The sequence below is a fragment of the Gallus gallus genome, chromosome 9 (genome assembly GCF_016699485.2).
Source record: "Gallus gallus isolate bGalGal1 chromosome 9, bGalGal1.mat.broiler.GRCg7b, whole genome shotgun sequence".
Lineage (NCBI taxonomy): Eukaryota > Metazoa > Chordata > Aves > Galliformes > Phasianidae > Gallus > Gallus gallus.
Window position 1 is genome coordinate 18,829,279 of NC_052540.1, and position 26,645 is coordinate 18,855,923.

Sequence of the window (26,645 nt, forward strand, 5' to 3'; positions counted from 1 at the left end):
AATTCCGTCACCATTGCAGCTGGAACCTGACCACATCAGAGTGGTTTCCTGCTGCAGGAGTGGGTGGCAGAATGCCATATCAAACTGAAAATATTTCTTCCAGCATCGGGATTTTTTATTTCATTAGAAAGTTCAATGAGATTCAGTACAGTTCTGAAGCATGATTACCCTTTCATTGTTTTCTATTTCTAGATACAAGTCTGGGAGATGCATGTTTCAAAAACGTAGAACACCCAGAAGTATTTTGGCACTGAGAAGGCAGCTCGGCTTTCTTTTGCCCTGTGTGTTTTCCTGCGCTTTACTCCTCATGAGAGTGGACAAAAAATGCAACCAGACTGCAGAGGTGACATTTTGCTTGTGCATAGGGCAGCTGACAATAAGGAAGGCAATATAGCTCTGTGCTGAGCAAATGTGGATTTTTTCCTGGTGTTGTACTGTTGGTTCAGCTTCACAGAGTGATGACTTTCTCTTTGTTTTCAAAAAGCTAGAATTATATTGGAGCTATTTGGGCTTTGCATTTCCTCAGTGCTTATATGCATGCACAGATAATATAACTAGAAGACAATGAAAAGAATGGCACAGCTTGATTTCTTATTTCTTTTGCTGAATTGTTTCAAGTTCTGTTCTTGAAGGAAGACGTGTTTCTAATAGTTCCAGTTGGAATACACAAAGATAATGATGTAAATTGCTAATATACAAAACAGATTTCCTATTACAAGAAGCCTTAGACAATAAGCATATAATGAGTCCACAGGTAATTTGTCACTGAAAGCTAACAGTTCCAGAGTCCTTGACTTACGCGTGGGATTTTTTTGTCAAGATAGCCAAAACCATCACGAGTACATAAATTAAGAAAGGGCATAATGGCAATAGCAATATGTCCAGAAAACCATTCAGACTCATGAATGCAAACTACGGTAAGATCAGCCAAGGTTATCAACAGATATTCCTTGTCCCACGTGCCACAGATTGATTGTACTGCAATTAATTCAGCTGAAAATGAGAACTCTTTCTATGAGAACTGTGTCTTCAGCACAATTTCAAGCTTGGTTTCAAATACCAGAAATCATTTCAGATTTCTTAAAACATCCTAGAAAAATGTGAAACTCTGCAATTAGTGTACGCCAAAAAGTACTTATAAAAATTGCATTTAAATAGCATTAAAGGAGAGAATATAAAAATATTCTTACAGCAGTTATGATTAAAACTAGACCTCTGCGGTTCAAAGATTTATACATGCATAACAGAAAAGCTTAGGGCCATATTCAGTAAGATATTTGCCCTAGGCCATACTGCAAGTTCAGAGGTACAACAGAAATTTGAACTCAGGTTTCTGCACAAACCAGAGTAGTATTTATCCAGTTAGCCATCCATAATATGAGCAAATAAGAAAATCAATATTTCCCAAGATATTTTACACCTCATCTTCCGTATTTTTATGGCATAGTAGACCAAAGATGTACTATATTCTTGTTGTGAAGAAAGATGCTTTTAGTTATTTAAAGTTTGAGATCCATTTAAAAATGAATTTGATTAAAGTCAGATACCACAGGCATGGAATTATGATATAAATAAAACAGAGCATACTTTAATGTAATATACCACTTCATTTTGCTGAGATATTTGCAGAAAGAACACATTGAAATCTGCTTCCAAACTACTGTAAACCTAATTCTGGACAGTACAGCCTGGGACAAAATGAGGTATGTTAGAAATTATGGTTCTGGTTTTCAGAGGTATTGGCCACCAAAGCCTATATTTAACTTCAGGCAGAACTGTGTTCGGTGTGTCTGAAAATCAGGTCCTAAATTAAAAATAAGTGTTTTTACCTGGGTAGCATCCCTCTAAGTACCACCCACAAATTATATAGTGATAGTTCCTCCCATAGGAAAATTGTCTTTTGGATAATTTTAAGATAAAAGCACAGGCCAATGTCAGCCCTCTTACAAGCTGCATACTAATGCAAGGAGGGGAAGGAAGGATTTATTTGGAATCTTCTAATTGACCTCAGTGGAATTGGGCCTGGAACCATTAAAACATTTATGAAAAGCAGTTATGGAGCATGAATAGTACTCAATCTAAAACATTAATGTCTAGGTAATATTAAAAGTAATTTGTTTAAAAATAGCAGGGAGGGGAGGAGCAGGAACCCAGCTGTATTAAGGACTAAATTCCTCCAACTTCTTGTTGGTCTTTTTTATCATTATTTTTTAAGCAGTTGCAGGGACAGAAGTTAGTGTTTCTCTTCATTCTCAGCAATGACATGAGCAGTTAAAAGCATTAAAACAAATGTGTCTCCAAAATTGATGCGGTTTGCAGCGAGTGAGAGTGGCATATTGAAAGCCACAGGGTATGTTCAGAAGAGGGGCATTCAATTCCAGGATGTCACAAAATGTTCACCACCACCGCATCGTGACAGAAACCTTTTCTTAATGCTGTGATAGATGCTCTAAAGACAGGGCTTACTCTGAGCTGTTGGATATGGGAATGTGGAAATCCACCAATAATGCAAGTGCCAGTGCTTTATGAAGGGCACGGATACCAGAGGGGTGGCTGCCTCCCTAAGGCTGTAACAGTAACCGTGTAACTCCATAGTGTCTTGAGTATGAGCCTCTGTTCATTAATCTTTATAAGAGAGGGGATTTACCTCCAATAAAGGCCTCTTATGGCAGCTTTTCAACTAGCTCCTTGTCCAAAGAGAAGCTGTCGTCAGTGTATGATCTGAATTTAACAAGCACCTGCATGAAAATTGCCTTGCAAAAGTTAGCTCAGTCAGCAAGGTGAAATTGCAAGTTACAAAGAGAATCAGATTGGCAGAAACTGCCTGTGTCCTCCTCCCTGCCCTGTACATCTTCCCCACAGCTCCCAGAGCACTGATTTCTCCTCTGGTCGCCTATGATTTATCTCTAAAATCTCCCAATAAGAATGATGGTCACGTGCACCTTTACCTTTGAACACACGAATGTCACGTCATCTCTGCAGTCACAAGAACCTCGTAGTCGTCCTAGAACTATAAAAAAACCAAACTTTAACTCAATTACGTAGCAGCCTACCTTTTGACCGGAAAAGATCTGCAAGTGTATGTGACGCCAATGCTTATTTTCCCTTATATTCTTGTTGAGACACAGCAGTGATGTGACTGAGTCATCTCACCATGAGCCGCGACTGCTGTGTCCGGAGGCTGCCTGTGCCCAAAGGCAACGCCTTACCGCTGTCCTGGCCACTCACCACAGCCCGCCCATGCCTACCTTTGGCTACACGCAATTTCTCATGCAATTATTTGAGACGAGCCATTTTTCACATGAAAGGCAAAGCATTTCAGTTTGAACTTTTTATTTCACTATCTCCTGGAAGTTGCAGTCTGACCACTCCACGTCTTTGGGTCTCATTCACTCTCCCTGCTCAGGCTACGTCTGCAGCCTCTTTCTCAGGCAGAGAACATTTTAGTCAAACACAACTACTTTATTTTCTTGTTTATTTTTCAGAAAGAAAAAAAAAAAGATGCGTGTTTATAGCAAAGGAACAAAACATTCACTAAAAAATAACTTACAAACATTTCTCAACTAGGTTTACTTCTTATTTTTTAAGATCTGTCTCCAGTAACGAATCTTTGATGCAGTCAGCAAGACTATTCTTCTGCCTAGAAGTCCTACTGATATATAGCCAAATAGAGAGCGGAGAAAAAATCCACTCTTGTATGTCACCGGACTCTCAATCTATTTTATGAGCCTTAAACACTAAAACTCTTTGCACAGTAGGAATTTCGGATCTAGAAACTCCTTTTTTTTTTTCTCCTCATGTGGCTTTTCTACACCTGAAGTTTTACTTTTCACGAGTATTTTTAACCAGCAGAAATCTTTTTAGACTCTTACATCTTCCCATTGTCAAGGAAGAAAGAAGCAATCCTGTGAATCAGATCCCATGTGCATAATCACACAACTGCGCGAACTAATCGCATCCATAAAAAGCATTCGGTTCAAACATTGCTGTACAGGGAATGCTTAGCCTTAAAATTATGCTGTTTGGACTAGCAATGTTGAATACATCTTATGAGCAATCCATCTGCATCAGTACTTCTTTTTTCCAACTTAAATCAAGGTATATGGCCAACCTGGTGGTGCCTATAATAAGCCTGCTGAATACTTCACCTTTTGCAGTGTTTACTTCTCTTAGTTTTTCGTTTTTCTGTTATACTAAGATGCACATGGTTAAAATATATATTTTAACTGATCAGATCTAGAATGTAGTAAGCTCAGCCAAGTTTATGATAGACTTCAAATCTGTTAACTCAGCATACTGCCATTAACCATCAGAAATAGTATAAGGCTGAAGGGCTGAACTTTCTGCTTAGCCCAGGAGGACTCATTTCCAGCACAGATTTGCCATCCATGTTTTTACCCACTGCATCATGTCCAGGCCTGGGGACTCACCATGCAGATGGAGAGGCTGTGGCAGGCATTGGGGTTACTGGGGATGAAGGGTGGTGGGCACATGGGCATTCCTGGGACACGGGCAACAGCAGAAGTTGGGGATGGGAGGAACAGTGGTGGTGTAGGGGACACTGGATGATGAGGATGGAGATACTGGGGACTCTAGGAAGTGAAGACTTGGGTAGATGGGGAACAGTGGTTGTTAGGGTCATCAGTGTTGCCAGGGTGGAATGTTGTCTTTTGAACCCTAGCACATTCCGCCTGGCACACAGTTGTTGATGGCAGCTGGAGTCTTGCCTGGTAAGTGAGAAAGCTGCCTGCTTCTGTGCTGGGCACAGGAGGGGTTCTTGTGGGACCTGGGTTAACCTGGCTGTAACTTCTCCCTTTGAAGAATAACAGGGTATTAATAGATCACAAGGGAATGGAGAAGGTGCCTGGCTGGTACAGAGGGAACCCACATCTCCCCATCTGTTACCTTCAGAGTGGACATTAACAAGAGAACTGCATTTCTTTTTCTTTACCTCACTCAAACTCACAGTCCAGGCTCTGCACTTTCCATAGATTACAATGAGTTTCTTCCAAGCATCTCCTCTCCTACCTGCCCCAAATCCCTTCTCTCCTTCCATCACCTAACATCAAACCCTCTACATCTCAGCCCTCTCTACCCAAGGGTGTCATTTGGCAATACGGATCTTTTTAGGCACCTGTATCAACCACTCTTTTGTCTCTCTCCCTCCACAGCTTTCTTTTTTAACTATCTCGATTAGTCATTTAGGTTTAAAATAGTCAGCTTTGAAGATCTCGGTAGAGAAGGGCCTTCTCCTTTTCTATTTCACTTTTGCTTCCACTTTGTAAGTTCCTTTCATTCCTATTTCATTCAGACTGCAACATTTTCCTCGAGGACAAAAAAGCTTAATTATTGTTTATCTGGAGCTCCCTGGATTCTGTCTCCAAATAACTGCATCATCAACAAGTCCCCAAACAGGCACCAGGAAAATTCACACAAGAGACATACAGTGAATGATGCAGCCTCCTGGGAAAGCTTTGCTCAGAGCTTGCACGTTGTTAGACTCCAGACAGCCCAGCTCTAAGGGCCCAGGCAACAATTCATACATCTGGGTTTCACCTCAACTGCGTAGCTAAAGTAAGAGGCCATATCCAAGATGCGCTTGGGGAAGCAAATGTGCAAAGGAAGCGTTTGGGCTTAGGCTACTGAAAGAATAATAATAAAAAAGCCTGGTTTGAGAGTAAAATTATTCATTTACCGGCAAAATAACATTTTGTTGCAGTCTCCTTCTGGCCATGGGACTCTTTAGTCCTCAGCACCTGAACGGAGAGGTGGCCACTGAGAAGGGCTCAATGTCTGTGAGGTTTGTCATCGCCTACTCTGTTCTGAAATGCCTCTTGAACCCACGCAGTGTCCCAGGTTGACAGCATGACTCCCGCATGTCTCCCTCCATCAGCTCTATCTTGTGGTCTGCAGTTGTAAGGTTTATTTCTTTGATGTAGGCGTTGCAGAGACTTACATTATACTGCATTTTTAAAAGCATTTGCAGAACTTCTTTGAGGATAAGGTCAACAAGTTGCTCTGATTTATGAGTGTTCAGCACTTCAGTGTCTTGACAAGTGAGTAACGACCTTACTCAGAATCCTTTTGTGTTTTAGAACGTTTAGTTTTTTAATTATGTGCATCATAGTGGAGTGGAGTTCAGGTGCCGATAAGCATAAGATCACTCCTCCAGAGGGCCTCTCAACAGTCTGAGATGCAGTACCCTACTGCTAAGGGTATTTCTTTCCTCTGGTTGGTCTCTTTAAAAGCATCTTGTACAATGAATATGTAGTAGTATAATAGGACCCTGATCTCAGATGGCACCATTTCATTTTATTTTAATGATAGCAATAAATGTACTAAGCACAAACACTGTGCTCAACAAAGAAATAGATTTAATACATTTAACTGGATTTTGAGATACGCTGTCCATGAACAGACACTCATTCTTACACAGATCAGAAGTGGCACCTCAGATGGTACTTTGGAAGATGATGTAATACCTGTCATCCTCATACCAGGCTAAGAGAAGAAGCATTAGGTATCCACTCCAGCCCCGTGAAAAGAATTTTTTTCATATACTGGGATTTTATTTCATTATGTTTCTATTTCTTCATTTAATTTAATCATATGTCCCAAATCTATTTATCCAAATGCATCTGTTTTATACTTGGGGAAACACAATCTGAAAAGAAAATGTAACTTTTTTCCAGTAAAGTTTAAGGAATGGAAGGCAACTAATTCTAACATATTGCCACTTAATGTCATCTTGTTTGCTAATAAAATACATGGAGGAGCATTTTCAGTAATCACTTCGTGAAAGAAAACAGAGCTTTCCTGAACTAATGAATGGAGATACGGTTATTAATTTATAGGATGTTCATCATTCTAATTCCTTTGTGTTTCACAAATATTAGTAAGTCGATCCATGCACCACTGAAGAGAAGTGAAGTCTTATTAGCTCTGTGAGGCACAGAAATCACATGGCTTGCCCATACTTACCAGAAAGATGCATGTAAAGTATAATTAGAATGGGGAAAAATATTGCTCTTATTACAGTATCTGAACAATAAAATCTTCCCTCCCGCATTCAATATTGCCAACCTTAAACATTAAACATCCTCAGGCAGGCAACCAGAACATCTCACCAAATGGAAATGATTTTTATTTTTTCACAAAGACTCTCTTCTTTCTTTTCTTTTGTTTCCTGAGCCCCTACATGATATTTGAGTTATATTGCCAAGTTTTTTCCTGCAGCCGCAAGGGCTAGCACCATTATTTTAAAATAAACATTCAGGTTGTCATCTAATTGCATGCCTTCTAGAAGGCAAGCTGTAAACAGCATGCTAAATAGGATGAGGTCTGCTGCATTTCAAGGTGCCCATGCTGCTCATTCTATAGTTGCACTATTTACAGGTATTATAATACCATAATACATTACATTAAGAACCAACAAATGAAGTATTTTCTTAGATATGTTCCCTTCGTGGTGCCCGCTCCTTATAAAATCTTTATTTTTCCTGTGCAAGTTGGTAGTTTTGCCAGGATATCCATAGCTAGGCTTGCAAAATTAAGAAATATAGATGAAACACTGTGGTAACGTTATTCAGATGTAACCACTGACAGACCTTTTATGGGCAATCTCTGGACAGACCTAAGAGTGAGTCCTTCAGAGTGTTTGCATAGGTTTATCTTTGCTCTGACGAAGTCACTGGAGCTTTTAACAGTGGATGGAAAGGGTAAGTTAGGCCAGCAAATGGGAGACTCCACGTACCTTTGCTGTTTTGATAACCACATAAGGAAAACATTTTGGATAAAAGGAAAAAGTCTGTTACACTAAAGGCGGTGAGGCACTGGCACAGGTTGCCCGAGGACGTGGTGGGTGCCCCATCCCTGGAGATGCCCGTGGTCAGGCTGTATGGGGCTCTGAGCACCTGATGGAGCTGTGGGTGCCCCTGTTCAATGCAGGGGAGTAGGACCAGATGATTCTGTGATTCTGTGAAAATTCAGTATAAACTTGACTGCTGCATTCTGCATTTCCACTTTGCAATGTAAGCCCCAGCCCTGTAAGTGCTTGTTTGTACATCTGATGTTATGCAACTCTGTGGGACTACTCACTTCCATCACATTTAGATGCTGTACATGTGTGTTTGCATGACCATGACCACGAGGAAGACTCGCTCAATGTAATAACTACCAGTTGAGAAACAAAATAAAAATCAACTCTAATTGTGCCCATTTAAATTTAAACATTGAGAAATGGTTTAAGTATGGTATTTCAGAATGTAAATGTTATAAAAACTCTGAAGATTTTAGGATCCTCTGTAACAAGGCTATTACAGAGCATCACTCCGATTGACGCTGGAACTAATGCAGCTGCAAGAGCAGCTGCATCAGGAATCCACAGAAGCCAGCATGCAAAGCAGGCCCTGCTCAAAGTCCCTGGCTTTAGCTTTCATTTTTCTTCCCATTTATTTATTAGCTGAATTCCAGCATCTTCTGCAATGATGTCTTGCTGGGATTAACTGAGGGTCAAAGCTCGAAATGAAAAACCCAGAGTTTACTGTCTTCTGCAAGCCAGAGTCACTCTGACAGCAGCAAATGCTGCTTTTTCAAAATGAACAATTCAGGGTTGTTCACCAATGAGATGATAGCAGTCAGGAAAAGAAGAGCTTCAAGGAGGAGGAAAGATACTTTGCAGTGAGGGGTACAGGTCTGTAAGAGTATCCTTGTGCTTTGTGTATTTAAGGTGACATTTATGCCTCTGGGCAGGAGCAGTAAAAGATGATACGAAGAAGCCAAGCATCATTCATCTTCCAAATCTGCATGTGCAGCAGCCTATTAATGCAGTGATTTGGGTGTGTGGCCAGAAGGTACCTGTACTCTTGACCTACAGCAATTGGAAAGCCCTGCAAAAAATGTTGGAGCAAACAGAAGGTGTTGGGAGACCCCAGCTAATAGCAAAGATCACACCGTGATGTCTGCATCTCAAAATCAGCTGAAGAAAGGGAACAGATACAGTTCCAACTAATGTAATGCCTTATTACAAGTTAAAATTCAGGTTGCCGCACCTTGCATCCATTGGAGCTTTGCGGAATTATCTGAAGAAGGTCATAAAATAAGACATTAGAGTGATGTAACTTAAAGGTTACAAAAGCAGGGACTACAGAATCAGCACTGGTCTGTGACGGTGTTGGCTTCAGTCCAGGTGCAGTTTATAGGAAATAAAGGCTGTAAGCAACCACACTCTTAATATGATAAACAGAAACACATCAGTATGAACTGCTGCATCAGATTGCTTTGTTTCCCAGTGACCCATAACTGCTACTGGGTTTCCCTTGGCCATCATGGAGCTGCGTAGCTGCATAAAGGCATGCCAAGGACCAGGTTCTCTTGCATGTCCTGAATGGGAAATCTGCAGCTGTAGAAGTTGTGGCATACCATTCTGTTCATCGAGGGTAGGGAGGAATATTTCCCTACTGTTCTTGTAGCACTTCACGTTAACATTCGTATTGACAAAAATAATATAGCAGAGGTGATAAACATCCACTGAGATTAAAATAATTGCTCAAAAGTCAATTTTTTTCATTGGAAAATGAAGACACTGAGCTAAAAGAAATTAAAACCAGAAGCCATAATAAGAACCTAAAAGCTGTCAAAGTAAAACAGCTGCCTTGAATGTTAATCTGAGCTGTTTCAGCCAGTCCTTTTGCACAACCTTTTTTCTCCTGCTAACTTTCATGTCACAGCTCTATTGGCGGCACAGAGCTGCAGAACGGAGGTGCTGCTGTCAGGAGCTCTCATCTCTGCATGCTTTCACTCTCTGTCATTACTGGGTTTGCTTCACCTGCCACCATTAAACCACTACATGTCAAATTACAAAGCAATTAGGGATGGAATACATAGCTGTAACGCACGGGTTAAAAAAAAGTTTTAGAAATTCCAGCTCTAAATTTTCTAGGTTTGTAATGATAACTCTGGAAAGTATTAAGATACATTTTTAATGAATATAATCCTCCAATTACTGACATGTGCTTCACTGGGTGTCATATAGAAAATTTTTATCTTTCTGCCTCTCTCTTTTTCCTTCCTCCCAGGCTTCCTTTGCCTGGGAATATTTAAAATTCATTATTGCACGCTGCGAGAAATGGAATAAGCATAATTTGAGTATTTGCTAAAGCAGCTAGCAAAACCAGGAGGTGGACAGATAAACGCCAAGCGCTTTATCATAAATTCTGACCCTGACGTTTTGCCTGGGTCTGTCTATGTATCTCCAGTGAAACCCCTCATCAGAGTAAGGCAACCACAGACTGGGTCAGCAATACCTCCCACCGTTGGGCCCCGAATATGGAGTCAGGGAGGAACCCATGCACCACTATGGCTAACTCATTTAATACCTATGCTTAATATCTCTGCCTCCCAGTGGGACTCAGAGTATTTAATTACATATCTAATGGGAAATTCAGCCTCGCCCTGCGAGCTGCTGTGCTCCCTCGGCTTCTCTTACATTGGAGAAGCGCTGCACTTCACACAACTGGTCCTGCCATGAAAATTAATTAGTTTATGCCTGAGCAGGGCTCTCAACATACAGATCATTCTGTATGACAAAGTGGTATTATACAACAGATGGCATTATTCAATTGAATTCCAGAGCCATAAGAAAATTATTGTCTCTTATTTTTAATCAAGCAGACTCCAAGGCAGATTAGACCCTAATGATGCTGCTTTGGCTATTTCAGCAGCTCTTACTGCCACCAGAAAAGTTTTTCCCTTTCTTCTTGTTTGTACCCTGGAGTTTTCATTGCTATACAACCCCATCAATGAAGCCAGCACTTGGTTTCAGGTTAGCCCTTAATTTCAGTGTACAGTAATTGATAAGACAGCAAGTTGCAGGTAAATAGAAAGCTTTGTTGGTTTGGAAAGAAACCTCTGTACTTCCCCTTGTTTGGTTTGTTAGGTTTTTACAAACAGCCTGTTCAACCATCACTCATTGCAGGGACATCTGAGTCCAGAAACAGCTATGAAAGTTTTAGAGAATTAAGCACCAGTAGTTCTGCATTTCTTTTCATAGCATCAGACAAATCTCAGGTTATAGATATGCATATGATTTCATATGCATGAATGCTTCAGTGCCCTCCCACCACTTAACAGATTCTTTATTAGCCTCCATAACCCAAGCAGAAGAATTCCAATACTGCCTTTAAGGGTCACTTGAGTTGAAGCTTCAAGACAAATTGTATTGCTGGGGTCATAAAAATTTGGTAGCTAACTTGGCAAAAGACAACTTTGTTTTGTTGGCTGAGAAATGGAGGTATAGTGCTGTCCTGGTCTTCTCTGCAAGGATGAATTTCTGCACATAGGCACCAGGTTGTGCTCAAAAGAATCATCAGCTTCTATCTATTCAGATTTGCTAAAATCTTTGGGACAGATCACTGTTAATTTGTGCTCTCTAAGATTTCCCCATTTCTCATTTAGGCTGTGTTCTCCATGGACCTCTGCTTCAAGAGCACTCCCATGGCAAGAACAGGAGGGGACTTGCCTGTACCCCCTCTCTGCTGCCCTGTTTCCTCATCCTGGATTGTACTCCTCTGTTTTCACTCTTTTTTTTTCCATTTATTGCTCTTACATTGGAAAACAGATACAACAGTCATAAAAAACAAAAGTACAAAAGAAATAAAAGCCACAACAATAAAAGTTGAGAGAAAAGGAATTCCTGTTAACATCTACCAAGGGAGAGTCCTCCTGCAGGGAAGGGAGCAGTGTGGGTGAGGAGGACATTCAGAAGAAAGGCAACCTCTCAGGCCATGAAAATTCATTTTGTATATGATGGTCTTTTTGTCCCCAGACCCCTATTTGATTTATTTTTCTTCTTTCTTTTTTTCTTCCCATTCTCATGCCAGCCCTTTCTCCTTGCTGCTCCTTCTGGTTGAAGGTTGTATGGGGAGCTTTTGTGTTACTACGAGAGCAAAGAATAAGGTGTTACCTTGTTGTTTAAGTGGTCAGTAAAATGAATGGCTTCTGAAGCTCAGTGCCAAGTTCCCAGGTTCATTCTAATTACACACGTAAAGTAACCAAAAGAAAGGATCACCACTGAAGTTGTCCTCATCAAAATGGAACGGTCCTAGTTAGGAGCTCCTACGCTGCAGCTAACGCTTTAGCAAATTAAACACCATGGGAGGAAGCAGTGGAGTTTTGTGAGCCAGAAAATAGGTAATGGAGGTGTTTATGGGTTTCCTTTAGGTTTGGGCTTTCCTAGTGCCTGGTCCCATAGGAATGCGATTATTCTGTAGAAGTGAAAGAGAGTGTTCGCCGCACTGTGAGCTCTCATTGAATTCCTGCCTTGTCCTGGAAGCAGGGCTGCCCAGAGCAGCTCTGAGATGCAGACCTCTTAATAGCACATTGGCAGAACTAATCAAGACCAGAGCACAGTCTGCAGCAACCCTCCTAAACCAAACTTTGGTCCTCTGCACTCATTCTTTAGAAGTACTCAACTCCCACCATTTCAAAGCAATCTTTTCAGAAAATCAATAGTTCTTCATCTCCTTCAGAATGAAAGCAAGTAGGACACTTGGACGTTTGCTTTGTAATCTCTTCAAAAATTGCTTTCTTGTCTTCCCAACAGAATTAGGAAATATTGCAGTACCAAAAAAAAAAAAAAAAAAATCTTGGGCTTTTCAGCCCAACGTCTCAGTTCTAGGACCAATCTTTGCATTCCTTTTCATTTAGGGATTACCCTAAGCTCACTCTCCTCACAGAGAGGAATTGTTTGTTCTCACAACCCCACTTTCCAGGAGCCTGCTGGGGAAACCTTTACCATTTAAAATTTTCTGTGTTCTCTCCCTCTTCCTTCTCAGTGTCCCTTCAGCTATGAAAATGAGCCATGCTGCTCCCCCAGTGCTGCACTGCTGAATCCAACCGCGGAGGGCTGGCCGGGCTTCACATCCCATCACACACAGCGCTGACCTTTTTTTTCCTAATTGACAACGTGGGGCTTTGTGGGGCTAATAGGGTGACATCATTACGCTATGTTGAAATGCTCGCCCCGCTGTCTCGTTTGTTTCTCAGTATTTTTCTCCCACACTTTCAGAGGAAGCATTTCACCAGGAGGGAGTGTAAGGAAGACAGTTACACAGTGCCTAAAAATGCATGCAGAAAACATCCTCAGTTTGGCTCTCTTCGTTCTCCCTTAGTCACACCGGTTACTGACCACATATCCCGAGCCCTCACTGTGTACTGCATCTCCCCTTGCCTTCCTGCAGGTTGTCAGCTGATGACTGATGTTTCTCTTCCAGATTTGCTTTGCCTCCTTGCCCTGAAATAGGCTGCTGGAGATTTGGGCTCCTTCTTGATTTTAAGTTATAATTGTAGTTGTTAGCTTACTGTTCTTTTACAGCTTTCATTGTATTCAAGCAACATGTTAACAAAATCTGTGAGCATCCCCATAGCAAAAAAATAGTTAATTGAGGTCTCTATATTTGTATGAAATTGTTGGCTGTTAACTTCTGCTGATACCCAACTTATTCTGATACCCAATAACATAACATTTCAAAATAATATTTTAAAGAGCACATGGAGTGAAAGAAGCCCCAGAGCAATGGAAAATGTTAAGATCTTTGTTTAACTCTCGTGAGATTGGCTAACCCATTTCAGTGAGTCCTATAACCTATTAAGATGCTGTCTTAAAACTAAAGAAAAAAAATGGTGCTTAATGCTGGTTATAGAATGGGCAGCAACATGGGGAAGGATGCAGTCTTGCCTAAGCCAAGGAACCAAATAAACGCACGTGCTGTGATGGAGAAGATCGTGAGGCAGAAACTTCCCAGCCCTGCCTATTACCTTCTCTCTTACCTCTCCCATTGCTGACATATCGGGTGCTCCTGCCTTGTAATTCAATTTAGATGTCCCTAATCTTTTGTGTTAAAGATATATTAAGTATTTTACGCAGTATTTGTTTCTTACATTCAGTTTCTGACATTTTTACATTCGATGTCAGTTAACTTACATAAGCCATGATGAGCAATAGAAGGAATCAGCCTCTAAATGATAAGACTTAGCCTTTGCATATGAGCATCTAGTGAACGAGCTGTCTGATTGCTGGGAACAGTAATTATTAATACAGTTTAATATTTCTCTTCTGTCTATAGCCTAATGAGATTAGTGTTCTGTTGTATTCAGCACCACATAAACAATTAATAAGTGACTTTCAGCCTCAAAGAGCAATTAGAATAATACGGTTAAATCCCTGCGAACTACTCTGAAAAAAACACTATTTCCCTTGCCAAATTTCAGCCCAGAGCCCAATTTATTATTATTATTTTTGTAAACAGGTTAAATACAGTGAGTGAAAATAGTGCTTAGAGTGGAAGTGCTGACAAAACCTTTACTGCAGCAATGTGGACAATGCAGCTGTAATAATGGCAAGTGTGCCCTTATCACAGCAAGAAAAATGTAAGGAGTTCTGCTTTTGCACTGAATGAGCCATTACTTATGTCTATCACAAAGAAATAAGAGTACTGAACAAAAAAAAAAAATACATTAAGGCTTTTTTTTCTCCAAAAGACAACTAAAAATAAAAAAGATCAGATGTGACTCAGGCTTTCAAACAATAAAAATAGCAAGATGAAAGAACTAGGTTGCTTCATTGCCTAAAGAAATGGCTAGAATCTTAAAAAGTCTGAAAACTGATTGTGAGAGACTCACTTTATGGGCTGCTAAGAAGGTGCTGACCTTCGTCATCAATAGATTGTCTGAGCCTTTGTGGTATTCAGCAGTAAAGGAAGTGCTTAAAAAGTCATCCTGCTGAAAGATGGACTGGAAAAATCTCGGTTCAGATCTCAGCATCGCTGTTGTCAGTGCACATGCTCATTCAGAAAGTCTGTAAACCTAATACAGATAAATCTTGCTTCATTTCTAAGTGATGAAACTGGAGCATCCTCACCTTAGAGATAGTTCAGGATATCTGGAATTCAATTTAAGTGAAATTATTATAGAGGAGGACAACTAATGACTTATCTGTTGTGGGGCTTTGGATGCGTTCTGTTATTGTACTCTATTTCTCTGTCAGTACTGAGGAAGTGGGATAACACGTGTACAAATACTACTGGTATAGTTTTCTTTCACATGTTGCATAGTTTGGGATGCAGTTTTTCCCCCTTCCAACACTTGCACTGAAATGAACTGTAAGCAGATGACCATCCTGTGATTTCATATGGCTTTCTGGGAGAAAGGATCTATTACAGATGAAAGAGCTCAATTCCTATAACTTTCTGGAAAAGTCTCATCACTGTCTAAGCAGTAGACCAATATGGCAGCTGTCATATGTATCTTCTAGGAGGGCAAATTAGCCCAGGTGGGGAAGAAGTGCTGAGCTCACTAATACCTGGAGCTTCTGGGACAGCCAGTGAGGTACAGGAAGACCACCCTGGACAAGGCAACCTCTATTTTATGCTGCAGAGAAAGTGAGAACAAAACAAGAGACTGACAAGAGATCTCTGCTGCTTCTGATAGAGACAAGGAGGGGATTATTCCTGCCTCCAAATCTGGTGCCTAATTTGCCAAATATTTGCCTCTGCAAATAATTTGCCTAATTTGCCAAAATGCCTCTGCAAGGCATTTATGGGCATATTCAGCATCAGAGGATGATGGATACTTTGGCTGCTATCAAATGGTCAGTGTAAGGAAACTGGTTCAGAGAAAGGAACACAGTCATCACGTTCCCTGTACCATCCCCAAACCAAGCAAATGCATCATGCAGCAAATTGGCACTGCAGAAATGGACAGCCACTTGCCCCTCAGAGCTGTGCTCTGCACTGTGTGGTGCTTAGATGCTTCGAGGCAGCCTCCTTCTCACTGAGAACTATGAGAATATATTCCCCTCCCCTACCACTGCATTTAAATCAATGCTGAATGCAGCCCAGCGGTTCTGCCTTGCTATATGCAGATTCAGGAATACTGCCATATGCAGCCTTCAGTGTTTAGAAAGGTTTTACTTCACAGCTTTAAGGACAAAAGCTTTTTTTGGTTGAAATCAAAGTTTAAATTCAGAAGGAAAAGGGGCTCATCAAAGAACTGGCAAAGAATTTAACAACTCGGTGCCAGCTGAAGTGCCAGTGTGATTTATCAGCAGGTTCCTCTCTAATCTGATCTGAGATAATAGGAGAAGGTGTTGAAAGCAGAATCAAACTAGATACAGAACAAAAAGCATAAGCAATAGGGTTCATGAGATCATGCACATAAGGAAGTTTATGTTATCTGGTAGGCTGGGCACTCTCCCCAAGAAGGTTTCCTCAGCTTTACGGGGAAGACAACAGACAAAACCAGAAGATTTTAAAAGATAAATGATCTTAACATTTTTCTTTTCATGCTTCTTGTTTCTTTCATGTAAGCCTCTCCATTTGAAGAAATATGGTTTCCTCACTAGCAGGTCCAACAAAATGCTTAGCTGTGGGAGCTGGTAGGGTCATGGACAGAGGTCTCTTGGCCAGGATTAACCCTCACTATGCAGAAAGTAGGACCTGCTCGAACTGAGGAGGAGGATCATTCCTGAGACCCCCCAGGTTTAAGTTTCCTTCTGACTGCAGCACTCAACTGTCTTTCTATATTCCCCTGCATAGTGATTCATTAGGAGCATTTTACAGTGAACGCTTCCAAAATCAAAAACAGACATTTTAACAAAAGTCTGAGGAAAATACTTAGCTGACAAAGATAATGATTTTCTAAAAGCTTTTCCCTAGCAGTGTTTTTATACTGAGGCAGTGATTAAAGTGAGCCTGCCTGAGTTAAAACGTGCTTCCATCACACAAGGCAAAGTCATGTTAATCAGCTTTAATACCTAAAAATACAATAGGAGCAGCATAAATCCACTTGATACAACAAAGTTCATCTCAGGTGCCGGTCCATTGGAGAAATGTCTGAAAGTGATTAATGGATTGTATTGCACTGATCATGCTCTGCTTTCTGTATTGCATGGTAAATTTTCTGATCTTTTTAAGACAGCTTGGTCCAGCCAATTTGCCATTCACACTGATAGTAAATCCACCATCAGATATTGGACTTTGCCTTTGAAAGCTTTTTGGTGAACAGAAGAGTCCATTGGTCAGCCTGAAGGGCTCCATGGCACGGCATGGCTGCTCGTGGGAAAATTCTAGCCAACTTCTGTCTGATGTAGGTACTCAGTTTTCATTTTCCAGTGAACATCCCATGCTAGAGGCTGTAAAAACCCCACATTGCCCCTATGGGGCCTGGCCTATCCACAGAGCAATGTCACAGCCCCATACATGACAGTGGTGTTGGCACAACGTGGCACCGAGATTACCAGGCTCATCCCCTCAGCCAGACCTGAGGCTGGCTGGAAGATCTCTGCTCTACTGCACAGTGGAGATAAATCATAATTTCCTAAATTACTTGGTGCTGAAGCCAGTGCAGGAAAATGAGGCTTCCAATCTTTAGACTGTGCTGTGGTTTGTTTAAAAAGGGACTGAGTGTCTAACAAACAGGTAAAATTGCTGCCAGATGCAAGTACATTAGCCTTTTCCAGCTGCTTTACTGCTGCCATTCAAAATAGTTTGCTATAAATATGATTCCTTTGAGCTCTATTCTGACGAGTGCAGAGCACTATCTGAGAAGGGCCACTGGTTTTCCATCCCCACTGAACTCGGTAGGAGCTGTGATTGCTCAGCACATCGCTGAAAAAAGTCCTCTGAAATTACCTTAAATCACACAATTATCCCCTCACCTCTCGCTCCCTCTCTGGCAGCCACGGAAGGAGGAATAAGTTTCTCCACAGGCAGTTCTGTATCAACTTCTCATGCAGCCTGAAATGCTGTCACCTCTTCCCTTTACCCTCTTCTGTACATTTCTGCCCATTGCCCTAAACAGTACAGATTCACTGTACTACAGCATCCAAGACACGTTCTGGCAGCTTTTACAAATACTGCAGACTCTATTTAAAAATCTGTTTAAAATCTCTTTATGGACAAAGAGAAATGCACTTATGATGTATCTTCCCCTTGTACAATCTGTGCCTGTAGTTAAGCACATTAAACTGGTGCTAAACGTACGGAGGCCTGCTAAACCATAACGCGAGGTTAAAAGCTGAGTGTTTATGCTCAACAAACCATTGTGAAAGATGCTTGTCATTAAAGCTATTTATAATCACACTTTTCATTACCACTGGAAAAACTAAGAAGAAAATTACCTGTGCCTCCTACCTTGCTAAGGCAGGTGAAAATCAAAACCTCCATTGAATCTGAGCACGATGATGAGTGTACAGTGCAGATCTTATCACCTTTCCTTTTGCACAGAAAGTGGTTAAGAAGAGGCCTGGGTTGGGCTCTGCCTCATGCACCGATTTGAGGCCTCTGCCAGTTCCCTGTGCTGCTAATAGGGCAGGGCTGTTTCTCCAGCAACAGGCCAATGTTCTGTGCAGACAATGCACAAGAAATGGCTTCAAAACCCAAATCCAGATCTGAATTTTCGTTGTGTTGTTTGAGTAGGAAGGGGCATTTAAAGGCTATCTGGTTCGACTCCCCTGCAATGTACAGGGCACCCACAGCTTGATCAGGTGCTCAAAGTCCCATCCAGCCTGACCTTGAGTGAGGGAATCCACCACCTCTCTGAACAACCTTGGCAATTTTGCTCAAATGTAGCTGAAGCTAAGACCCTGCTTTGAGCTTCTGCCCTTTGGAATACGGCCCAGGCGCTAATTTGTTAGCACTCCTCTCTGGCCTCAGTGACTGTGCTTAGCAGTGCTCAAAATCCAGGCCCAGCGATGTTTTGCTCCCTAGAGCAAGCAACACAAGTCAATTAGTCATAGGTTTTTGCTCTTTCTTTTAGTCCTTATGATTAAAAGCCACGTTTTCCCTTCTTGTTGCAGGTATAACAAACTAGTACACCACCATTACTCTACATAGCATCCATTATAAAGAGCTATCAACTGGAGTTAAGATGCCGAAAACCTTTATGCCCCTTATACAGGACAGGGACAGTAATTACCGTGAGCCCAATACGCCATACACTGAGTACCAGAGAGCTTCCTCATAATGCTGCATACTATGTGCTGAGTGGAGAAAATATTTGCAGACTTTTTTTTTTGGCTTTGCAATGTTTGAGTATTTTTAACTTTTCTGCATTTCCTCCTAGGACTCTTTCTTTGCTCAAGTTATGGAATCAGAAAGAAGCATTGACTTTCAAAAAGATTTCTTCGGCACAAGTGGCCAGAATGAAGCCTCTCAGCAAACACAGGCTAGCAAGGAGTCAAGCGTAGCGGCAAACAAATTGAATGATATTCCAGAGACACTGGAAGAGGTCAAAAACCACCTTGGGGATGGAGCAGTAAGAAATATCACGGAGAGAATAAAAGAGGCAGAGACAAAGGAGGAAAAACAAAGCAATGATGTAGGCAGAGCAAGCCCTAAATGGGAATCAGAAAACAATGAAAAACAAAACGGGGAAAAAGAAGCAACAAAATTACGATCTGGCAATCCCTTAACCCTGGCCCCTCTGTCCCATATTCCTCTGAACACCGTGATGCATGTAGAAATGGAACTGGTCTATGCTGATGAGCAGGAGATCGCCTTTGAGTTCGCGGTGCCCGCAGCACTCCATGGCCGTGCTGATGCCACGAGTGCAGCGACCAGCAGCGCGGTGCCACGGGTGGATGAGCGGCTGTGGGCGGCCCTGCAGGAGGCCAGCAGACACTACAGGCAGAAGAACTACGCGGTGGCAGCGGGACGGTTTGCAACCGCACTGGAGGTACGGGGGTAGGGGAACCATCGGACTGAACCAAACATCACTGGGGCCTTATTTATCATAGAACCATCGAATAAATTGTACTATCATAGAATTATACTCAGTGAAGGAAATGTAGAACCCATAGAAAAAGAAATGTTCCTCTTTTGAACCCAGGCTGTAACAGGGACAAACAATCAGGAGTTTTCCCACCATACCCCAGCCATCCAGGCACTACTGGATGTTCAGCTTTTCAGTTAATCACAAGGTCCGGTTTTCCTCATTTTTCCCTACAGAAACTCCACCATTTCTCTCTTTTTCTCTAAAACCTGCAGATTACCATTGGATCTGTATAGAAATCCTTTTCTTTCTACACAAGAACGGGCAAGTCCAGTAGCAAGCAGTCCCTCTGGACTCAGCCAGCTTTTTCTTCTGCAGTTGAGAACTCACACTTGATTTTTTGTGGCAAGAAGGATCTCTTAGCTGCCTGGGACACTAAAGAAATAATATGACCTTGGCCACAATCTTTGAAACTAATCTGTGATTTTCATGACTTTCTATCTTTAAGTGCTCAAATTTGAGCTATCCTAAATTGATCTGCCCTCCAATAAATAGATATTTCTACGTTTGCAAAAGCAGAGCCCTTCCCTGTGTCTGGCCGGGCCCTCATAAAGGAGGTATATGAAAAACGTTTGACATTTCTGAAAACTTTAGCCAGACAAAGAACAAAAGAGAAGGGAGTTCCCAGGACTCTGTCAAGGTGGTAATTAATTCCATGAGGGTAGAAAGAGAGAAAAGGTGCAGGAACCCCCCACAGGTGGGTCATGGTTGCATCTAGCAGCCTCCTGGTTCCTGGAAGCCAAAGCTAGCAGCACTTACAGTAAAACTGATTGTTCAAAGTTGTATCATTATTCCCAGATTTCTCTAGTGCTGCTAATCTTGGTTAATTATATTGGAAATCCCTTGCATTATGACCATGTAATTCATAATGTGCCAGGAGAAGTCATGGTTCATAATAATCACATAATGGGCAAGGACTTAGACGTAATCAGATTTTAGTTACCCTGTCGCGTTTCCATAATGCCGCTGTAAAACCGACATAATCACAAAACAGCACCAGTTATTTAAACACTTTTATCAGATTGACGTACAGTATCTTTCTCCCTCTCTTTTTTAAACAGTGTAAGATAACAAAAATTGGATTACAATTGCTGGGAACAGACTATGATAAACTGTTTGCTTGAGTGCAGAATGAAATGTAACAGTGGCATCAGTCTCTCAATTTCCAGTGATGCTAAAGCTGCTAAATAGTGGCACTGTGCAGCCAAAAGCTGCTCTCATAGGGGCAGCATCAGAGCTTTTTGAGCTGTGTACCTCCACGCGCATTGCTGTCTTACAAACCTTGGAAGATGCCCTATATCTTCACAATTAACCCAGGCACTGACATTCCCTGTGTGAACAAGGGCTTGACTTTTGCTGTGATACGCGACGCAAAAAATCGCTCTCTAGTAGTTGTTAGAATTTGAAAGAGAAAAGAAGACACTTCAGACTCTTTACAGGAATACAGTCGGTGATTAAAACAGAGGACTTGGAGCTGTGCTCTCTGGGTTCTCCCTAATGTTTCATCTCCACTGTGACCCCAATCACTTCAGCTATGCACTTGACATCCTGAAAAAGGGGCCAGCTGTACTTGTTTCAGTGCTGTACTGCCAAACTCAGTTCAAAAGCATTTTTAAAACATTCTTTCTTTTTCTTTTTTCTATACTGCTGAAAGCATTTTATTTTAAGACAATAAGTATTCTAGCAGCAAGTGAGGAAAATTAGAGAGTGACTTCCTTTTCAGGCCTTTTTTTCCCCCCTCATTCAGAAATGGGCTGTGATGGGGACAAAAACACTTTTCAGTTGAGAGGAAAGGAGTGCGTGTCTGTTCCAAAGGGAAATGGAAAGGCCCATAATAGACATCCTGGGGGAGGAATGAGCAAAGGTTAAAGAATTCCTTCCCAGGATGGGGCAGTTGGGAAATCAGGACATTGTAGGGTGGGGCTTCACAAGCTGCCTTGCAATCCCACTCTGCCCAGAAGCAAAACCAAGTAAGCTCAGAACATCTCTGAAAGTCATTTCTGGGCTCTGTATCTGAAAATCTTCACTGAGATGGACATCACACCTATGTCAGCATGCTGTGATAAAGCTTTCTCCCAAAGTTCCCATACTGCAAAGTATCCGACAACTTTTTCTCTACCCTGTCATGAAAAGCAGTTAGCCACCCTGTGCTCTCTATGCGTGCAACCTCACAGCACATCTCTTTTCAGTTTTCTCTAAATTAAATAAATTCACTCCTTTTAGTATTTTCTCCCAGGTCACGTGTTTTAAACCTCTGCATCAGGTTCATTGCTTTTCTCTGCATCGGCTCCAATTCATCTATTTATTCAGATATAGACAAATTGGAGACCATGCAGAGAAAAACAGAAAACTTAAGCAGCTGAGATTGAAACTGTGATTGTTTTACCCATGGCTCCTTGATGAAACACACATACACACAAACACACACACAAATTCCTCTGCATTTAATGTTGGTAAAGAGAAGCATGAACTGTTACAAGCTGAAAGATCAGGAATTCAAAGTTGTGGCTTCTGGTGCAAAATGCTGACAGGTATTTTTCACATTTAAGGAAATCGAGGTTTTAGTCTGATATCACAACATTCTGAGTGAGAGACTCTGATCCAGAAAAGCATGTGCATGGCCTTACATTTCAACTGTATCACTGAGGCATGCTTCCTTATTTATGTTTCTTAATTATTTTTAAGTGAAAATGTCTTTTCTAGATCTACCTGTATACCCACGTGGTATTGTCATTCTTTAGCTCATGTTGTTTTCCAGATATGCAAATAAAAGGCAATGCTGAAAGCCTAGCACTGGAGTTGTTAGAGTCGAGAAGAGGAAAGTCGTCAGGCAGAAGGGAAAATTGAAATGCATGTTTAATTTAGAGACTTGTGTCTGTTGGGCAGCATACGGTTGATTACTACGGACATCAGGAAGGAACTGTTCTCAAAAGAAGAATTGGTGACTTCTTTCTATTTCTGCACTATTTAGCTACCATTAAATTAATCAGAGGGGATCTAGTGTTAGTCAGCTGCACTATAGTTGGCCTGGGAGAGGAAAAAATAGTGCTCCCATGGAGAACTGTCACCATTACAGCTTAAGAATTAAATACTTTCTGTCACTATTGAAGGAAAGGACTGAAGAAATTGGGGCAAGTCTTTGGTCTCCCACCTCCTAGCTCAGTAACACGGTATTTTTGGCAGACTACATTGAGAAATACTGTAAATTTCCCTAAATTTTTGGCACCCATATGTTGGAACGTAGTAAAATAGGACTTGAACATCTGGACTGCGATATGAAGGGTATGAGAAATGACTCTTGCTTACAACCTCAGTGGAAAACGTATACGTATATCTAGAAAATCTCTAGCTACTTATTAACAGCTTAGCTACGAAATAACATTAAACCTTCACAAGGATCCACAGATCTTGTCTCATTCTAACTCGTGATACCAGGGAGTATAAAAGACTTCAGAAACACCAGTCCGTTAAAACCTGTACAGATTTAAATTCCAGACTCTGTTGTTCTGAAAATAACCCTCTCATGATTAAAAAATCAGTGGGATACGTTTACGATGCCCCAGCCTCCCACAGATGACTGCTATGGGCACTGTTGTGATGGCAGTGAGTTAAACGTCACTGCCATCTCTGTTCACGTACCTTGGGTTTTCAGGTTAACCTTTCCTGGGGCTTGTTGTGATTCACTGCTTGCAAAGAAGGCCGTGGCAAGACTACGCTTCCAGACAGCAATATTTGCAAACAGAAAACATTTTGAAAGAGACCACAGCATCAGGGTCTCGTCAGTATACCAGTGTAGAGTCAAGCAGTATGGTTTAAACAAGCATTCATTCTATCAATGTCTTAATATAGGACGAGAAGCAAAAGATGAGTATCTTCTATATAAATACCAACATGCGAAGAGGTTCACTTTAAGCAGTGAATGGAAAAGCATGAGAGGCTCTCTCTGAGGCCTTGCTGCAGTCTGGGGAACAGCACAGGATGGGGATATTTGGATGTGCTCCGTGCTGAGTCAGAGCTAAGTGATCCAGCAGGGTGGATACAGACACATTTCTACCCTCTCTTGAGGTCCAAGAAGCCCTCACTGTATAATCCCTTACTTTCAGGGTCATGGGAACTGGAATTGCTTATAGAAAGGGTAGAGATTTCCTCACCCTCCTCTCATCAAGAAGAGCCGTACCAGGACTAGACAAGTTTTACCACCACCAAACTTGAGCGCAGAAGGGATAACATGTGAAAGGCTAAATATTTGTTTTTAGCATCAGCTTTCTGGAGCTAGAAATCAGACTCATAAATTGTCTGTTTTATCGTCAGCACAGGTTCTCTAGAAACTTCTTTCTGAGAGTACACCAAGTCCTGGACAGAGAACAACAAAGGTGACAGTCACCAATCTCCCAAACCTGAGCACAAGATGCTGACTTCACTCTCCAGAAATATTCTTTTAACCTCTGATAACAAATTAGTTTCCCAAATACAGCCTACTCATTTAACTTGTTTTAAAAAAAGAAAAAAAAAAAAGAAAAAAAAATGTAAAAAGGCCTGATAATCAGCAGTTTTCCTCTCCCCATAGTGCCATTGCTATATTTTTAGGCTGCAAAGCCAGGAAATTGATTTTTTTCTACTGATACTTAACTGTCTTTTATGGCTGCAGAAGATTTTAGACCAGGAATGTGAAGCTTACAGATGGCTCAAATCTGGCTTGTGGGATAGAGTGGGAATCTGTTATAATGATCCATTTGGACACGCTCCATCTTTTGATCACTGAATTTGAATCTATTAATCTTCTAGGCATTTCCAGCATGCCCATCACCATGACATAAAGCTGAGGAACTGCACAACTATTTGTCTGTACGGATTCATGCCCTCATTCTTCTTGCCTGAAGTGCTGTTACGTATCTGGCTTATAAAGTGCTTTTTTCTCAAAGGAATACTACACGCCGACCATAAAACAATATGTTTCCTCATTGATGTGCGTGTACAAGAACAAAATCCCTATTCCAGAAAGGACAGACCATATTTTCCAATCATTCTCGTGCCAAAGCAGATCAGTCAATTTCTAATTAACTCTAATTGGCTTCCTCACGTGCTACTCAGTTATTTACCTGGAGGTGACGAGTGCTCAAAAGCGCTAAATATTTTCTTCGTACTTTGTAAACACTGAGCAAACCGTTGATTAAAAATAATAATCACCCACCACTTGTCACTTACAATCAAAAGCCTCATTGACCTAGACACGTGCAAGCCTCATGCATTACAGACGCTGCAAAATGCAGACAAGGGCCATGTAATAGATCTCTCAGTAAGTAAAGAAGAAGAAAAATAAAGAGAAATAAAAGAGTTGGGACAGCCTTGGAGGAAGGGAACTGGTGACAGAATGAGAGCTAACAGCTTTAAGTTGCACCAGAGGAGGTTCAGGTTGGGTATTAGGAAACATTTCTGATGATAAAGAGCTGTGATGCAGTGGCACAGCTGCCCAGGGAGTGGTGGAGTCACCGTCTCCAGAGGTGTTCACAGCTTTGGGGATGTGGCACTGAGGGACATGGGGGTATGGGCTGAGGTTCGGGGGCCTTTTCCAACTGTAATGATTCCATGAAGCATGAGGCACATCACTTCTGCCTGGAGAAACAAAGGGCTTTTGTCAAAGTGAGCCAGCTAAAAACCGTTGGGTATCTGAATGCCACAGCTCCCTATGTGCATCACAGGCCTTGAGATACCCAACAGAAGGTCAGTGCAGAAGTGTGATCCCACCTCCTGCCTCTCCCTGTGAAGCGATGCTTTAGAGCCTGGTTTGAAGAGGAGTTCCTGTGATATCCAGGGCCCTGAGAAATTGAAGGCATTCATCCTCCCAAGCTGCCATCTGCTCCTGGAAGGGATCTTGCAGGAACAGGGAGGGCAGAGCAATCCATGTTTAATTTGTGGCTATGGGTGCTTTGCAGCTGGTCCAAAAAGGCAATGACAATCAGCTTAATTTACGGGGAGAAAATTAGGCAGGATAGGAGGTGGTCCAAACACTGAAAGCAGCTAGTGCAGGTGAGCAGTGGGTGCAGAAAGTGCACTATTAACGCATTTTCCCTCTGAACTCTCCTTAAATCACACTGCTGCACGCTACCTGGGCTCTGTAGAGAGAGACAACGACGCAGGCTAAAGCGGGCACCGAATTGGAAAGCGTTCACAGGCTGATTTGAGAGGAACTTTATCCATGAGGACAGTTTAGAGAAAATGTGTTATTAAAGTACTTTATTTCCATTTAGAGATTCACACAGGCATGCACAGACAGTAGGTGGTGACAGCTGCTACCAGAACCATTTGTTATCTTACTCCTGTTCAGCTTTTGACAGTGTAAAATGAATATAAATGCTGAAAAGCTTTACAGAGGTGAACCAAACAATAAAAAGTAGGGGGAGGATGAATTCTGTTTAGGTTACTTTAGGGATGAGCTTTATTTCTGTTTATTCCTGAGGTGTGGAAATGTGCCGCATTTCTCACTCTGACAATAATGCTGAGGAGATCCGTGTTGGAGTTTACCAAATCCCCACAGTCCTGAGGCGAGGGCAGAGGGGAGAGCCAGCCTTGCAGCTATCTTTAATGCCATACTCAGAAATGGCATGAAAATACAGCTTCAGCAAATTATTGTTTTTCCCTAATAATCCTGTCCATCAAAGTGGAGTGAGCCTTTCACATTGTTTGCCTTAATAAAAGTGCTGGTGAGATATCTCTGTGTTTGGATTTAGTGGTAGCAAATCTCTTGGCATCAAAGGGATTCAATTAGTTGGCCTGAAATTATATTGCTTTTTCCAAGCAATCATGACAGCTCTCAAAAT

The 26,645-nt window shown here is 41.6% G+C and overlaps 1 protein-coding gene across 3 annotated transcripts in view; it reads left to right on the plus strand.

The window, feature by feature from the left end:
- The first annotated feature begins 4,665 nt into the window (after window positions 1-4,665).
- The window catches only part of SPATA16 (spermatogenesis associated 16), an 85,851-nt gene continuing 63,871 nt past the window's right edge, over window positions 4,666-26,645 (plus strand). For 2 of the 3 annotated variants that reach the window (XM_040705897.1, XM_040705899.1), the window contains exons 1-2: window positions 16,976-17,142; window positions 19,120-19,731. In XM_040705897.1, the coding sequence (XP_040561831.1) occupies window positions 17,092-17,142; window positions 19,120-19,731 (663 nt within the window). In that variant the 5' untranslated portion in view covers window positions 16,976-17,091. Of the gene's footprint in view, window positions 4,731-16,975; window positions 17,143-19,119; window positions 19,732-26,645 lie in introns of those variants that run through there. The other variant, XM_040705898.2, reaches the window with a different exon arrangement.